Source organism: Medicago sativa, chromosome 7, assembly GCF_051527215.1.
Source record: "Medicago sativa cultivar Bolivia chromosome 7, Bolivia_mono, whole genome shotgun sequence".
Lineage (NCBI taxonomy): Eukaryota > Viridiplantae > Streptophyta > Magnoliopsida > Fabales > Fabaceae > Medicago > Medicago sativa.
The window spans coordinates 51,496,563-51,513,422 of NC_140755.1; the positions used below are offsets into that span (position 1 = coordinate 51,496,563).

Here is a 16,860-nt window from a genome sequence, read left to right on the forward strand (position 1 = left end):
ATGTTGTAAATAACATAAGATGACCTGTGAACAATGGGATGGTGATCATTTGTCCGCCTCTATCCATTCCACGGAACAATCAACCTCAGTTTAGTACTATGTTCGATCCCCCCTTCCTTTCACTCCACAGAATGCACAAATTTTGAATCAACTGATGCAGTTCGTTCAACATTTAACAACACCATGCTTAAGAAACAAAATGACCGACTTGCGTGTGGAGGAAAATCAGGAGAAAATTCCAACCAAAATTTCTACTCAGATAAAAGATTCCTATAGGGAAACTAGCAAATTGTCATTCCGATGAATGCATCGAAAGACAGTGCTACTGGATATGTTGGAATTCAAGATCAAGGCAAAGCCTCCATCTCACTGCCCCCACGGAAGATCTCCTCCTCACCACCTTGGTGGTGGCAGAAATAGCCATACGACATTCCCCTCATAACCCCCATCTCCACCCCACCCCTAGAATGGTCTACTTCTCCGTCATTGTCATAATAAACGCGAGGTTGTTTCTCCCGGAAAAGCCCACTCTCATTGCCTCTGGGGATTGTTCATGAAGATAATTACTGACTACAACATCCTCATATCATTGGGGAAGCCTCCTAAGAAACAATCTATGATCGTTATTGTTGGTTTTTATGGACAGGTTGTGTGTTTTGTTGCGAAGATATTCAAAGTAGCAACTTAGGAGGATATGTATGAATGATTATCTATACAATGAAATAATAAGGAATATCTTGATATCCTATGGATAAGGACGAGGAAAACTTACATGAGAAATTAAAAAAAGGAACGACGTGGAAGGACAATGGTACTATAAAAATACAACTCATTTTTTGTTCCATGGGTCTAAGAATTCTAATTCAATTCTAGTGGCCATTTCCGGTTGTTAACCCTAGCATCCACTTGAGATCTCACATCCCATATTCAAACCTTCATCCATACCATTACAAAGGCATGTGAGCTAGTTCTTAGGTTAGTTAGAGTTTTAGGAGCATTTTGAGTGAGTCATGCAAAATGTTCATCCTTTCTTTCTTGGATTCTAATCTTTCCTTGTAAACTATAAACTTATTTATTAATTTATACAATTATATTTTCATTCACTTCTTATCTTACTTCTGTTTTTGTGTTTGAGCTCATCACGAGCTAAACCACTTTTTAGTTGAGACATTATGAAGTTATAAATGTTTGCATGAGTTTGGTCAGTTATACGTACTTAAGCTTCTTCTAAGTATGTTAATCTTTAAATTAAAAAATTGATCAACATTATTTTATTGTCAAATTCCATAAGCTCGAGAGAGGATGAAAATGGACTGCTTGTTTAGTATGACAAATATTTTTAGTCTCGAGATAGATAAAGATCTTGAAAGGCTACTTGAAAGTTTATCTATATTTTTTGTCAGAAAAAAAAATACCGAACCTTTCCAAAGGGAGAAATGGTTAAAATCCAACCTTTATAATGTGGCATTGTTAACTTGGCAATCACAGACCTCGAGAGGATAGTACCCCTAGTTTAATCATTATGAATGTGTCGAGAAACCATTTTCGCTACAATTGGTCTCCAAGAATCTTTACAAAGTTGTAAGTTTATATTACTTTGCAAACCTATATCCTTAACTAACTCATGTTCTTAACCAGGTTTTACCATTTGAGATCCTTAATTAGTTTATTGCTTTTAAAATTTATTTTTATACTGAAACCTTAATTTTACTTTATTTTGTTTTTTGCAGAAACAAGTTTTCTCATAGAAAACCTGCAGAAAGTAATGGCACCACAATCCATGTGGGTTTAATATTTTTATATTATTACTTTAGACAATACAGTATGTACTTTCTATAGTCAATGATCTAAAAATATTCAAAGCTACCAAGAGGCTGAGGTCCCAAACCTTCACCACACCACGACAACTGTTTAGGGTTAAATTATGAAAAACTTTTAAACTTATATCCACCATATTTTAAGTGTGGATCATTTGTTCGAGTAGAGCCAAATTATGAAAAATTATTCATATTTTTTTAGGGCATTTCTTTTTCCACTATATGAGTTTCTCGTGCGTCCTATTTAAATTTTAAAATTTGAAATGTTTTTACGTGTTTTTGAGGTTTTTAGGAGGTGTTTATAAGATTTATATTATATTATCCAAACAAAATAAGGCGTGCGAGAAATCAATAGCGTGAAAAAAGAAAGACCAATTTAATCATGAGTTCGGTACCGACATGAGAAATTACACTACGACTAAAAGAAATCTGATTTGTACAAATTTATGGCTTGACCCAAAGCCAACTCATAAATGTTAATATATTCCTCATAACCTTAGCATCTGCCTCATTAGCCGCTCAAAAATAGAAAGCAGACATTTACAAACAATAAATGAGTATATAATTAGATCATTCCCACAAATTTTGACACCATAGATGTCATCCCTCCTCCCATCATGTTATAAAACTTACACAAAATTTAAAGAATAAAATATTTGACATTAAAATTGATCTCAAATAATCATTTCTCATAAAATATTTTGTATTGAACATGCATACAAATTAAATCTTAAAAGAGAAATAATACTTGCATTATTATTTTTTTGGATAAAACAATACGTGCATTTTTCATAGCTAACACTTATAATTAACGAGCCATTCTATCTTTGCTACTTTTTCTTAAATGGAAAATGTTGGATGGACATATACAATGGTGTATACAGCTTAAGAGAAAAAGAGAAAAAAAATTAATGTGATACATGTAGTAAAGTAATGTGATACATGTAATAAGTTAATAATGTATTTATAAAAGAAACTAAGATGTAGAATGAGTGTTGAATGATAGAATATCAAGAGAATATCTGTTAATTAATGTAAATATCATTAGTCTTTATTATTATTGATGTAGATATCATTACTGTTTATTAGGTAGCACTAGTCAATGGTTAGCCTTCATGAGCCATGATTAGTTACTATTTATTTAGCTTACCAATTCTTGTATATATGGGATTCAGTCATATCAATACAAATCATCGAACACATTTCTTATAACCTATCTCTCTGTTAACCTATTTCTTATATGGTATCAGCTAGGGTTCGATCCAAAATCCCTAATTAGCCGCTGCAAAATACCTCTCTTTCTCCCTTCTCAATGGCCTCCCATTCTTCCTCCTCCACCAATTCTGACTCCGGCTCTCTTCAATCTCAAAACCAAACTGTCGCATCCAACAAATTTCACACCGCTTTTTCCATTAATAATGTCAAATCAATCATCCCTGTGACATTAGACAATGACTCCAATATCTATCTATCTTGGTCAGCCCTATTCATGATTCAAGCACGTGTTCACAATTTGCTTGATCACATAATCCCACCGACAGATGAGAAAGTTGTCGCCGCTGCCGCCGCTGTCAAAAACAATGACATCGACCTGTGGAACCGCCTTGATGCGGTCGTATTGCAATGGATGTATGCTACTGTTACACAAGATATTCTCAATTCTATTCTTGTGGTTAATGACACCGCTGAAAAGTGTTGGAAACGTATTGAGGCGTTATTTCATGACAACAAACATTCGAGAGCTGTCCAACTCGAGAACCAGTTCAGCAACACCCACTTGGAAGACTTTCCTTCAACAAAGACTTATTGCAACCGCCTCAAGCTATTGGCAGATCAATTGGCGAATGTCGACTCTCCAGTCACTAATACACGGTTAGTATTGAAAATGATTTCAGGTCTCACTGATGCATACTCCGGTTTTGTGACATACATTCAACAACATGATCCACTGCCAACTTTTGCAACTGCAAAATCAAGACTCAAACTTGAGGAGTCCACTATGATTCAACGCGTTGCCCGTGAATCCAATTCCCTCTCATCCTCGGCAGCACTCCTCGCCAAATCCTCAACCCCTGATGTTGCTTCAATCACCCCAAATTCCTCTCCGGGAAACTCACAAGCTCGGAACAGCAACAATAATTACCGTGGAAACCGCGGCAAGAAAAACCGCGGCAGGGGTGGCCGGAACAACAATGGTGGTCGTGGACAGCCATGGCAACAATACTATCCTTGGCAACAATGGAATCCATGGTCAGCTCCGCCATGCCCATACCCCTCATACAATTGGGCTAGGCCGAATGGTGCTGCTGCTAGGCCACAACAGCTAGGAATTTTGGGACCAAAGCCGCAACCTGCCAGTTTCAATGCAAATGGACCCAGTCCAACAGACATAGAAGCTGCCTTGCATACTCTCAGCCTTGCTCAGCCTGATCCATCGCGGTACATGGACACCGGAGCAACATCTCATATGACATCAGCATCAGGTAATCTCTCGTCTTATTTTAATTTGAGCAAACCTAATGGTATCATTGTAGGAAATGGTCATTCTATTCCAATTCGTGGTTTTGGCAGTACAAAACTATCACCACCTCACCCTCCATTAGTGTTAGAAAATGTACTTCATGCCCCAAAATTAATCAAAAACTTAGTGTCTGTTCGTAAATTCACTACCGATAACCAAGTCACTGTTGAATTTGATCCTTTTTGTTTTTCTGTGAAGGATTTTCAGACGGGGATGGCACTAATGAGATGTGAGAGCAGAGGAGAACTCTATCCTATCACCACCACAAATAATCCAGTCAAGTCATCCATTTCCCTTGCAGCATTATCATCCTCACTTTGCCATGACCGTCTAGGACACCCCGGAGCACCAGTTTTAGACTTCTTAGTGAAAAATAATTTGATTGAATGTAATAGAATTAGGTTCAATTCAAACTTTTGTACTTCGTGTCCTCTCGGTAAACATGTTAAATTACCTTTTGTTGAATTTAATAATTCTACTTATATGCCTTTTGATATCTTACATAGTGACGTATGGACATCTCCCGTATTGAGTTCGTTGGGTCACAAATATTATGTGCTTTTTTTGGATAATTATTCAAATTACTTGTGGACTTTTCCAATCTCACGAAAATCTCAAGTTTATTCCTCTTTTCAAAAATTAAAAGCATATATCAACACTCAATTTCAACGGGAAATTAAAAACATACAGTGTGACAATGGTAAAGAATATGTAAATGGTCAGTTTCAAAACCTTTGTGAAACAAATGGCATTTCCTTTCGTCTATCGTGCCCTTACACATCATCTCAAAATGGTACAGCCGAAAGAAAAATCCGTTCCATAAACAACATCATTCGAACACTATTAGTCCATGCTTCACTACCACCCTCCTTTTGGCACCATGCCCTTCAAATGGCAACATATCTCCTAAACATCCTACCAAACAAAAATCTCAATTTTCAATCACCACTTCAAATACTTTACAAAAAATACCCATCATACTCTCATCTCCGCGTTTTTGGCTGTTTGTGTTATCCCCTTTTCCCTTCAACTACGATACATAAGCTCCAACCTCGCCCCACACCATGTGTATTCTTAGGTTATCCATCTCATCATCGTGGTTACAAATGTTATGATTTATCCTCCAATAAAATTATCATTTGTCGCCATGTAATATTTGATGAAACCAAATTCCCATTTTCTCAAATACACAAACCCGAATCCACAACATACGAGTTTCTAGATAATGAAATCTCACCTTACCTCATTCACCATTTACTAGATAACTCCAACTCACAAAATCCGGGCTTGACACAACCAACATCTCCTCCCTCTCCAACTTCCTCTCCCACACGGCCTCCCTCCCCCATTCGGCCTCCCTCTCATTCTCCACAACCGAGTACTCCTCCATCTACATCTCCACCACAATTGCCGACTACTATCAACCCACATACAACACAATCACAACATCTCCCTCCCATTTACCAACCTACAGTGAGTTCAGAAACTAAACCTGTCACAAGAAGCCAGCATGGTATATATAAACCAAACCAAAAATACTATGGCCTTCACACAAATATTACCAAATCTCCCCTCCCTCGTAACCCAGTTTCTGCACTCAAAGATCCGAATTGGAAAATGGCCATGGATGATGAATATAATGCTCTTATTCAAAATAAGACGTGGGATTTAGTGCCCCGTCCACCTGATGTTAATGTTATTAGATCTATGTGGATTTTTAGACACAAGGAAAAATCTGACGGTTCTTTTGAGAGGCATAAAGCCCGACTTGTAGGTGATGGTGCGGGTCAACAGGTTGGTGTAGATTGTGGAGAAACTTTCAGCCCAGTTGTTAAACCGGCAACTATAAGAACCGTTCTTAGTCTTGCTCTCTCAAAAGCATGGCCTATACATCAGTTAGATGTAAAAAAATGCTTTCCTACATGGTGAACTCAAAGAAACAGTCTATATGTACCAACCGTTGGGGTTCAAGGATCCAGATCATCCCAATCATGTCTGTCTATTGCGCAAATCATTGTATGGCCTAAAGCAAGCCCCTAGAGCTTGGTACAAACGATTTGCTGATTATGTTTCATCTATTGGTTTCTCTCAAAGCAAGTCAGACAACTCTCTGTTCATCTATCGAAGAGACACTACCATAACCTATCTTCTGCTATATGTCGACGACATCATTCTTACCACTTCTACTGATGTTCTTCGCACATCTATTATATCTCTTCTCAGCTCTGAATTTACAATGAAGGATTTGGGACCACTTAGTTATTTCTTGGGCATTTCGGTAACTCGACATTCAGGTGGTATATTCTTATCTCAGAAAAAGTATGCAGAAGAGGTCCTTGAACGTTCTGGTATGTCATCTTGTAAGTCATGTCCTACCCCGGTTGACACAAAATCAAAACTTAGCACCAACACCGGTACTCAATGTGAGGATCCATCCTTATATCGAAGCCTTGCGGGTGCTCTTCAATATCTCACTTTTACAAGACCAGATATTTCATATGCGGTCCAACAGATATGCTTATTTATGCACAATCCGATGGAAGTTCACATGCAGGCTCTTAGGCGCATCTTGCATTACATCAAAGGCACTAGTCAATGTGGACTACACCTGTATTCATCGCCTACCACATCATTAATCTCATACACTGATGCTGATTGGGGCGGCTGCCCTGACACTAGACGCTCCACCTCTGGTTATTGTGTGTTTCTTGGTGACAACTTACTCTCATGGTCCTCGAAACGCCAACCCACGTTATCTCGCTCTAGTGCTGAAGCTGAATATTGTGGTGTTGCAAATGTGGTATCTGAATCTTGCTGGTTACGTAATTTGCTCCTTGAACTACATTGCCCGATCCAAAAAGCTACCATAGTTTATTGTGATAATGTCAGTGCAATATATCTAGCTGGCAATCCCGTTCAGCATCAACGAACCAAACACATTGAAATGGACATTCACTTTGTCCGTGAAAAAGTTGCTCGTGGTTAGGTTCGTGTCCTTCATGTCCCCTCGCGTTATCAAATTGCAGATATCTTTACCAAAGGTCTTCCCTTGGTACTCTTCCAAGATTTTAGGGACAGTCTCAGCGTAGGATATCCTCCCGCTAAAACTGCGGGGGTGTGATAGAATATCAAGAGAATATCTGTTAATTAATGTAAATATCATTAGTCTTTATTATTATTGATGTAGATATCATTACTGTTTATTAGGTAGCACTAGTCAATGGTTAGCCTTCATGAGCCATGATTAGTTACTATTTATTTAGCTTACCAATTCTTGTATATATGGGATTCAGTCATATCAATACAAATCATCGAACACATTTCTTATAACCTATCTCTCTGTTAACCTATTTCTTATATTGAAAATAAGGGATAACCAAATATTATTGTTGTTCTTAACATGGATAAATTGACATGGAAAAATTCCTGCATGTAAAACGCTCTTATTGTATCTTCTTTTCTGATTATATATGCGACAAGCCAAAAGATGAACAAGACTCCCACTAACTCAAAGTTATGTCAATTTTGCTTTTCCAAAGCAAAGTACATACCTCCCGCCAAGATTATTACCCGACATGAACATGATACATCTCTTTCTCTTACGAAAAAACAGTAAAGAAGAAACAAAAGATGCACATCTTTTAGATTTATAAGTCGTGGAGGAGCTAGTGACTCACAATGTGGTGAACAAAGTACGAGTTCTGGTTGAAAAAGATGTCCATATTTTGTGTCTCATAGTTCCTAGAATTAAATTATCTTCGGTGGAGAGAATTTGTAGAAGAAAAAAAAATATTATAAGTCAATAACTCTAAACAGTTGAATTTTCCACACAACAGTAGTGTTAGAGAGTGTGGATTTGGTTGATTTCTGTTATGCATGGGTAGGTGTTGTATTATATAAAAATGAAGTTCAAAGTAATTTGACACATTTACTGTACCTTTACTTGATTTTGTTTATTTGATGCGACATTTTATAGTTATCCAACACTAACCCTTACATAAAAATGTAGTTTGTTATGGTGTGGGATCTTAACTAAGTTTGGACACATCTTGCTAGTTTAGGAGGTGAAATGTCTGCTTTTTTGTACAATTTGATTTGATTTGATTTGATGACAGTATAATAGAAATCATGAGCAGGTTAATTAATGCATCAGATTGTCACTTGTTTAATAATATGACAAAGGACTTTATGAAAAAATGCTTGATCCATATAGTAATCATCAAATTTATAATTATAGTAGTTAAACATTTTTTTTTTGGCTTTCGCACCGGTTTCCGACCCACCAATGGTGGGCGACTAATCCGGTTCATGTGTAGAGGCATGTGTACTGGCCAAGCATTGTTTCCTTGGGAATCAAACCCGGTATTCCCAAAACACGTCCTTGGAAGGAGCTCCTTGCCACTGGAGCCCAAGCAACTTGGTTAGTTAAAAGAGCAATGTTATATATCAAGAAAGATTTTATCAAGAAAGATTTAAGAATGACATGGCAGAATAATCACCCTTAGATTTTATCAAGAAATTGTCCCGACATTAATGTTAGCCAATAAAATCTCAGCGGCCTGGCCGAAAATCATGGGGTGGTGGGTGTTATGTATTTTTTTTTATGAAAGGTTAATAAATAAGACTGAAATCTAAGGGTGATTATTCTGCCATGTCATTCTTGAATCTTTCTTGATAAAATCATTCTTGATATCAAGCGTTTTCCTAGTTAAAATGAACAAAATTGATTGATAATGATAAGATTTGTTAAGAGGAGAGAATGCATGAGAAATTACATATTTGAAAGAAAATAAAAGAGAACATTTAAATAGAGAAATGAACTTTGGGAAGGGAAAACGCGATGAGAGAGAATGAGAGCTTGAGTGGCGGCAACCCTAGAGCTTTTCTAGGGCAACTGCGCCGGAATTATTTGACGGCGGTGAGGCAAAATGAGGGGGATATGGGTCCAGCCAGGGTGGCATATATCGGGGGGGATAGGGGAAATTGGCTGTGGTGAGGTCTAGGAAGAGGAAAGCAACGAAACCGGAGCAACGAGGAGGAGACAATTCTAGGGGCGACGACAGACTCGGTAAGGCTGTGACAGGTCAAGGACAGGCACGACAACAGGTTCATAATTAGGTTTCTAAGGATGATCATCGTAATGGGCAAGCAGAGGGAGGTAGGTTAACAACAGGGTGTTCAACAATGGAGGAGGGAGAATTGCTTCAGCTGAATGGCATGGGAACAGTGTTATTGTGTCAGTTCAAGGACGCAAAGCATCATTCTACGTCACAAACTTCCCAGACAACGTGCCGTTGTTTCGAATACGGCAGGCTTTCAAGGTATGTGGTATATTAACTGATGTTTATGTGGCAAGTCACCGTAATGCAAGACGACATGAGTTTGGTTTTGTTAGATATGTTAATGTGAAGAATCTAGACAAATTATCGCATGCTCTGAATAATGTATGGATTGGGGATTGTCAGATTTGGGCAAAGGCAGCTAGGTTCGATAGGTTCACACACAATGATATGTCTGTTAACAATGTAAAAGCTGTTATTAGGAAGGAGGGAGGTGACGGTCGTATAGGGATGAGTAAGAAGGAAGAGGGAGATAAAATTGTGAGGCTGGGGTTGTCGAAGGTGGATGAGAAGGGAGAGTATGCGAAGGTGGTGTCAGTTGGGAAGGTTATGGATACGGTTGGTGGGAAGGAACCGAAGAAGAAGGTTCAGAAAGTAGAGGTGATGGAGGTCCGTAAGAATGGAGGCGTGGTGAAGGACGGAGAGGGAGTGGGGAGCCTGGACAGATGATCACAAATTTTATTCCTTCCTTTTCAACGCGAGAGGAAGACAGAAAATGGGCAAATGCAGGTATGGTGGCGTCAGTTATAGATGGTAATTCAGCGTTGGACATTCAACAACGGGTTGAGGATGCTGGTTTTTCTGGTGTTGTTGTTACTCCATTGGGTGGTGACAGAGTGTTTCTTCATTGTAATGATGGGGAAGATATATGGCAGGTCTTTAATGGAGCATTACACTTCTTTGGTATGCTTTTTGGGTACATTCATAAGTGGTCGTCAGAGGATGTTAGGTATGAACGCGGGGCGTGGATACGAATTTATGGTATCCATGTTCATGCTTAGCATGATGCTTTTTTTAGGCTTTGTGTATCCGGAGTGTGTCGGATGATTCATTCGGATGTGTGCACTATTGACAAGGCAAGAATGGACTTTGCGCGTATTCTTATTTCGACACCTATTATTGTGATTGTTAACAAGACAACTGAATTTTTTATTGATGGTAGCAAATATGTTATTAAATTGGTGGAGGAATGGGACTACAATTTGGGGGAGGATGCTTTTATGACGGAGGGTGAATCCGATTCGAGGCATGAAACATCATCTCTACAAAATGATGTTGACGGCTTTGAAGAAGTGCAAGCTGAATGGGAAGTTGATGATTTAGTGAATGATTTGCATAACGACTGGAGTCAGCATGAAGTTAAAAAAAATGAACTAAGAAAGGCCGCAAATTTAATGTCACCAAAGAAGGATTCTGTGAAGGATGGGACTGAATTTTTCAACGTTCATTTATCACCGGTGTTGGAACCTATTGAGCAGCCACTTGTAGATATGAGCAGCAAGATGTCGGGGAACAATCAAGAGAGCACCGATAGTAGGCAGCAAGGTATTAACAACACGGGGCCGTGGAGCATTGATTGGATGAATAATCATCAATCCATTGTGAAGGAAGGCTTTATTTTCTCTTCTGTCCGCAAGGATGTTTCTAATGTCAAGCATGTGTTGAAAACAGACACTACTCAAAATTCAAAGTCTTATTTGAAGAAGAAGAAAGGAGCGCCTATCAAAAACTCGGTTGGGTTTATGAAAAGAATTGCTCGGATCCTTGATAATGATCGAAAGCAAATCCTACACATCTTGAAGAAACATAAACGCAACAGCAAAAGACAAGAGGAGGTAGGTAATAATAATTCAAGTTCAGCGGCGGTTCCAATTTCGGAATGTTCAAAAAATTCCAAAAATTCTTCTTCATCCGTTAACAAAGATTTGGAAAACTGGGTGGTGTTACATGGTAAAAAGGAGGCAGTGGCGGCAGATGTTAGGGACGTAGGGAAGGGAGTGGGGTTACAATATCAATGTGATACTACTAATAGTTTCAAACTTTTATCCAAGGAGGGTAGGAGAGAGTGGAGGGCGGAAGGAGGATGTGAGATTGGGCGTGGGAGAGATGGGGGGACCGAGGGTGTAGTAGAGGAGTAAGTAGGTTGGTGGTGAAGGTGTAGGTTGGGGGGGAGGTGGTCGTGATGAAGGTTTTTAGTTACAATGCAAAGGGTTTAGGTGATGGGGAGAAGAGGAGGGAGGTTAGGCGGCTCATTTGTGAAAAGCAACCGACGATGGTGTGTATACAAGAGACGAAGATGTTTGTGTTGAATGATCATGTGATTAAGGCTGTTTGGGGAGATCATCCCTGTGGGTATTCGTATCAACCTTCGATAGGAGCATCTGGTGGATTGGTTACGGTGTGGGACTCGACTCTGGTTGATGTTTGGTGCACCATGAGCGCTGGGAATGTTCTTGTTATTAAAGGCACGATTGTTCTTACGACTGAGGATTTTGTCATCTTTAATGTGTATGCACCGTGTGAGGCAGCAGCTAAAAAATTGTTGTGGAACCATTTGACTTCTCTTGTTCTCAATAATTCAAATGTTTGCTTATGTGTTTGTGCAGACTTTAATTCAGTTCGGTGCATGGATGAGAGGAAAGGCAGGGGCGTTGTTTTTAGGTAAACAGAAGCGGACACTTTTAACAAATGTATCATTGATAGTAATCTTGTTGATTTGCCTATCTGTGGGCGTTTGTTTACTTGGTACAAAGGTGATGGTGTTTCTATGAGTAGGCTGGACCGCTTCTTTTTATCAGATAAGTGGTGTCAGAAGTGGCCAAATTGCATTCAGGTAGCTTATCTAAGGGGCCTTTCTGATCATGCTTTGTTATTGTTATATGCGGATGATGCTAATTGGGGCCCGCGTCCGGTTAGGATGCTTAAATGTTGGTCTGAATATCAAGGTTATGGTGATTTTGTCCGTGAAAAGTGGGGATCTTTTATTTGCCATGGATGGGGCGGATATGTGTTGCAACAAAAATTGAAAATGATGAAGGCTTGCTTGAAGGAATGGCATTATCAACATACTCAAAAAATGGATGGTAAAATGTTAGAGGTTAAAAATCAAATCGCTATTTTAGATGCCAAAGGTGAGTTGTTAGATCTTCAAGATGTCGAGGTCAGAGAGCTTCATGATTTAACTGTTAATTTACATGTAATGGCTCGGACTCAAAGTAGCATTCAGTGGCAAAAGTCGCGCATGAATTGGTTAAAAGTGGGGGACACGAATTCAAAAAATTTCCATGGTTTTATGTCGAATCGTAGGCGCCATAATGCTATTAATTTGGTGTATGTCGATGGTGTTAGAGTTGAAGGGGTCCATAATATTCGCGCGGCTGTTTTTAATCATTTTTCTAAGCACTTCAAGGTAGTTGGGTCTATTCGGCCAGGTGTGGCAGGCCTCCCCTTTCGCAAATTGAGCGATGGTGAAGAGGGTAACTTAGCTAAACCCTTTTCTTTGGAGGAAGTTAAACAAGCGGTTTGGGAGTGCGACAATTACAAAAGTCCAGGTCCAGACAGCATTAGCTTTGGATTCATTAAGGAATTTTGGAATATTTTGCAAGATGATTTTATGCACTTTATGGTGGAATTTCAACGCAATGGAAAATTGTCTGAAGGGCTTAATTCTACATTTATTGCTCTGATTCCAAAGGTTAACAGTCCTCAAAGGCTTAATGATTTTAGGCCTATTTCATTAGTTGGTTGCTTGTACAAGGTCCTTGCCAAAGTTGTTGCTAACAGACTCCGTTTAGTGGTGGGAAGTGTGGTTTCTGATTCTCAGTCAGCCTTTGTTAAAGGGAAGCAAATTTTAGATGGGATTTTGATAGCCAATGAAAGGGTTGATGAAGCTAAACGGTTGAACAAAGAGCTGCTCTTGTTTAAAGTCGACTTTGAGAAGGCGTATGACTTGGTAGATTTACGGTACCTTGATATAGTCATGCCTACTATAAATTTTCCAACAATCTGGCGCATATGGATTTTAGAGTGTGTGGGATCAGCCACGGCTTCGGTGTTAGTTAACGGATGTCCGACAAATGAGTTTCCAATTGAGAGGGGTCTTCGTCAAGGAGATCCTTTGTCACCGTTTCTATTTCTTCTGGCAGCAGAAGGGTTTAATGTCCTTATGAACCAGGTGGTGGGGGCACAACTTTTCCATGGGTATGGTATTGGACGCGGGGATGAGGTTAGGCTAACTCATCTCCAATTCGCAGATGAAACAATTATTATTGGTGACAAGAGTTGGTTAAATGTGCGTACCATGAGAGCGGTGTTGTTGTTGTTTGAAGATGTGTCGGGGCTAAAGGTGAATTTCAACAAAAGTATGTTGACTGGTATAAATATTTCAGACTCTTGGTTGGCAGAGGCCGCTTTGGTGATGAATTGTCGTAGGGGTACTATTCTGTTTGTTTATTTGGGCTTACCTATCGGTGGTGATCCGAGGAAACTTAATTTTTGGAAACCTGTTGTTGATCGCATTGTTTCTAGCCTGTCGTAGTGGAATAATAAGTCCTTTTCTTTCGGTGGTCGTTTGGTCCTCCTGAAGGTTGTTTTATCCTCTCTTCCGGTTTACTTTCTTTCCTTTTTCAAAGCCCTTGCAGGTATAATTTCTTCTATTGAATCTATTTTTAAAAAAAAAAATTGGGGGGTTGTGAGGATAATAGGTAAATTGCTTGGATTAAATGGGAGTCCATTTTTACTCCAAAGGATGTCGGAGGGTTGGGGGTTAGGCGGATAGGTGCTTTTAATCTTTCGTTGCTAGGTAAATGGTGTTGGAGAATGTTGACTGATAAGGAGGGATTGTGGTATCGAGTTCTCAAAGCTCGGTATGGCGAGAGTGGGGAGCGGTTGCAAGAGGGGGGAAGAACCGACTCTTATTGGTGGAGGAAGTTGTGTAAAGTGCGGGAGGGAGTTGGCGAGGGAGTCGGGAGGTTGTTTGTTGAGAATACTAGGCGGGTTCTTGGTAATGGTAGAGATACTTTGTTCTGGTACGATACGTGGGTGGGGGAAATACCTTTGAAAATAAAATTCCCCCGTCTGTTTGAGTTGGCGGTGAACAAGGAGTGTAGGGTGGAACAGATGTGGAGGATGGTGTGGGGAGATGGGGGAGAGGCGTAGGTGTGGTTGTCGTCGCCTGTTGGCGTGGGAAGAGGAGAGTTTGAGGGAGTGTACAATTTTACTTTATAACACTGTTTTGCAGGATGATGCTATTGACAGATGGAGATGGTTGGTTACCAGAACCCAATAGCGGCTATACTGTAAAAGATGCTTACAAACTTGTTACTTCCATAGGCGAACCGTTAGATAGAAGTCTTGTTGTAGATGTTTGGCATAAACATATTCCTTCTAAGGTGTTTATGTTTGTGTGGCGTCTCTTTTGGAACCGTCTGCCTACCAAAGAAAACTTGTTGCACAGGCGCGTGATTTCTCCAGAGAACGTGAATTGTGTCTCAGGGTGCGGACATCCGGAAACAGCGAATCATTTGTTTGTGGATTGTATTTTCTGCAGTTCAATTTGGTACCAGGTTTAGCAGTGGCTGGGTATTTCTTCGGTGATGCATACTGATCTTCGACATTTTTACAACCAGTTCACTAATATGGCAGGATTACCTAGAGTTACTTATGTTTTTCTTAGAACTATTTGGTTTGCTACTGTTTGGGTTTTATGGAAAGCGAGGAACAATTGTATTTTCCAAAATGCGGTTTTTTCTCCGGATGGTTTGCTCGAGAAAGTGAGACTAAATTCATTTTTATGGCTGAAAGCAAATCAAGCAACATTTAATTATAGTTATCATGATTGGTGGAGGCATCCAATCCCTTGTTTGGGTGCTCTTTTGTAGTTATTTTTATCTGTTTCGACATGTGCCTTTGTTTGGGTAGCACCTAATTTGTGTAAATACTTTTGGGTGGGTTTCCCTTTGCACACCTTGTGCGGGGTGATCCATTGTTGTTTATAATATATCATTTTAGTTTGTAAAAAAAAAAATGAACTTTGGCTCCACATATTCTTACATCTAGTGGGAGATGAGATATTTGGTATTTGAATTTGCTTTTCAGGTTGATGTCTTTTTTAAGCAAATAAAAGAGTGCAGATGCATCTTAAAACAAACTTGAAATTTCAATTAGGTTGGCCCCCAAAATTTACCTCCTATTATTATTTTTGGTACTCTAATAAATGTATTGATAAATAAAGGGTTAAATATGTTTTTTTTTTTGTTTCTATAAGTATTCCAACTTCTCATCTTATAGTCACCCTAAAATATGTTTCTGATTTTTAGTTCTCCAAAAGTTTTGAAGCACTGTTTTTAAGTCAACTCATTTGTATCATTCGAAATTTCGCATGAGTTTTTGCAAAATGTTTACAATATTATAAGAATCGTTCCCAAATAAATTATTTTTTTTAACAAAACTTGAATTAATTATGATTTTTAAACGTCAAAAATATTAAAATTCGTATTTAATTCATCCCTTGTTAAACAAATTTAACTTGTGAAGCCCCGATACTTCAAAATGGATGACATATCGTATCATCTTCGTATCCTGCACCGATATCTGCCTGATACTTCCCAATACGTATCAAGAGAGTATCCAAAGATTAAATTTTATTTTTATAAAAAAATTATCTGATACTTTCCGATACGTATCAGGAGAGTATCCGATAATTATCTTGCACCGATACCTGCCCAAATATTTCCCAGTTAATATTAACTAAAATAACTTAACTTTTGAGTACTGATGTGTTCCTTTTTGGATATAGTGTTTCGTTTTTGGATAGATATAGTATAGCACTAACAATGTTCCTTTTGGGTATAGTATATCAGTGATGGTGCTTTTTATGGGATATATTGTTTATGTAATTGACTAATCATCACTCTCTTAATCGTCAATATTATTTATATTTATATTGATGTGCTACGAGCGTATGACTGGTTTCTTTTGTTTGTTAATATATTTGCATATTAAAAAAAATGCTTATAATTATATTGTACATTTAATTATATAATTTTTTATAAACGTATCTCAGTCGTATCGTATCTCGATTTTTGAAATTTTTCCATATCGGCGTATCGGTGCAATTTCGTATCCGTATCGTATCTCGTATCCAGGCTTCACAGAATTTAACCTTTTTCAAGAGAGAACTCAATAATGTACAAAACATGACTAGGCAATACATGAGGTGACATAAAACCATGGACCAAAAGTGGTGATGAAAAACTTTTGTGGTACTAAACGTCAAACAAAGTTTTAGGGAAACTAAATAAAAAAGTTAGAATATTTATAGGGATCAAAAACATATTTAACACATAAATAAAATAATAAAAATATAAAAGACATACCGAGGAACTAGGTGAAAACTCAAGAT

General features: G+C 38.6%; 3 protein-coding genes across 3 annotated transcripts; all 3 read left to right on the plus strand.

Annotated features, from left to right (window-relative positions):
• The first annotated feature begins 3,129 nt into the window (after positions 1–3,129).
• On the plus strand, positions 3,130–6,267 carry LOC146906578 (uncharacterized). Its single transcript, XM_085728886.1, has 3 exons — positions 3,130–3,456; positions 3,529–4,726; positions 5,600–6,267. The coding sequence occupies exons 1-3, from the start codon at positions 3,130–3,132 to the stop codon at positions 6,265–6,267; spliced, it is 2,193 nt and encodes a 730-aa protein (XP_085585012.1).
• Positions 6,268–10,123: 3,856 nt separating this feature from the next.
• On the plus strand, positions 10,124–11,596 carry LOC146906579 (uncharacterized). The gene is made up of 2 exons (XM_085728887.1): positions 10,124–10,374; positions 10,477–11,596. The coding sequence occupies exons 1-2, from the start codon at positions 10,124–10,126 to the stop codon at positions 11,594–11,596; spliced, it is 1,371 nt and encodes a 456-aa protein (XP_085585013.1).
• Positions 11,597–14,276: 2,680 nt separating this feature from the next.
• LOC146906580 (uncharacterized) lies at positions 14,277–15,063 on the plus strand. The gene is made up of 3 exons (XM_085728888.1): positions 14,277–14,485; positions 14,698–14,848; positions 15,007–15,063. The coding sequence occupies exons 1-3, from the start codon at positions 14,277–14,279 to the stop codon at positions 15,061–15,063; spliced, it is 417 nt and encodes a 138-aa protein (XP_085585014.1).
• The last annotated feature ends 1,797 nt before the right edge of the window (positions 15,064–16,860 follow it).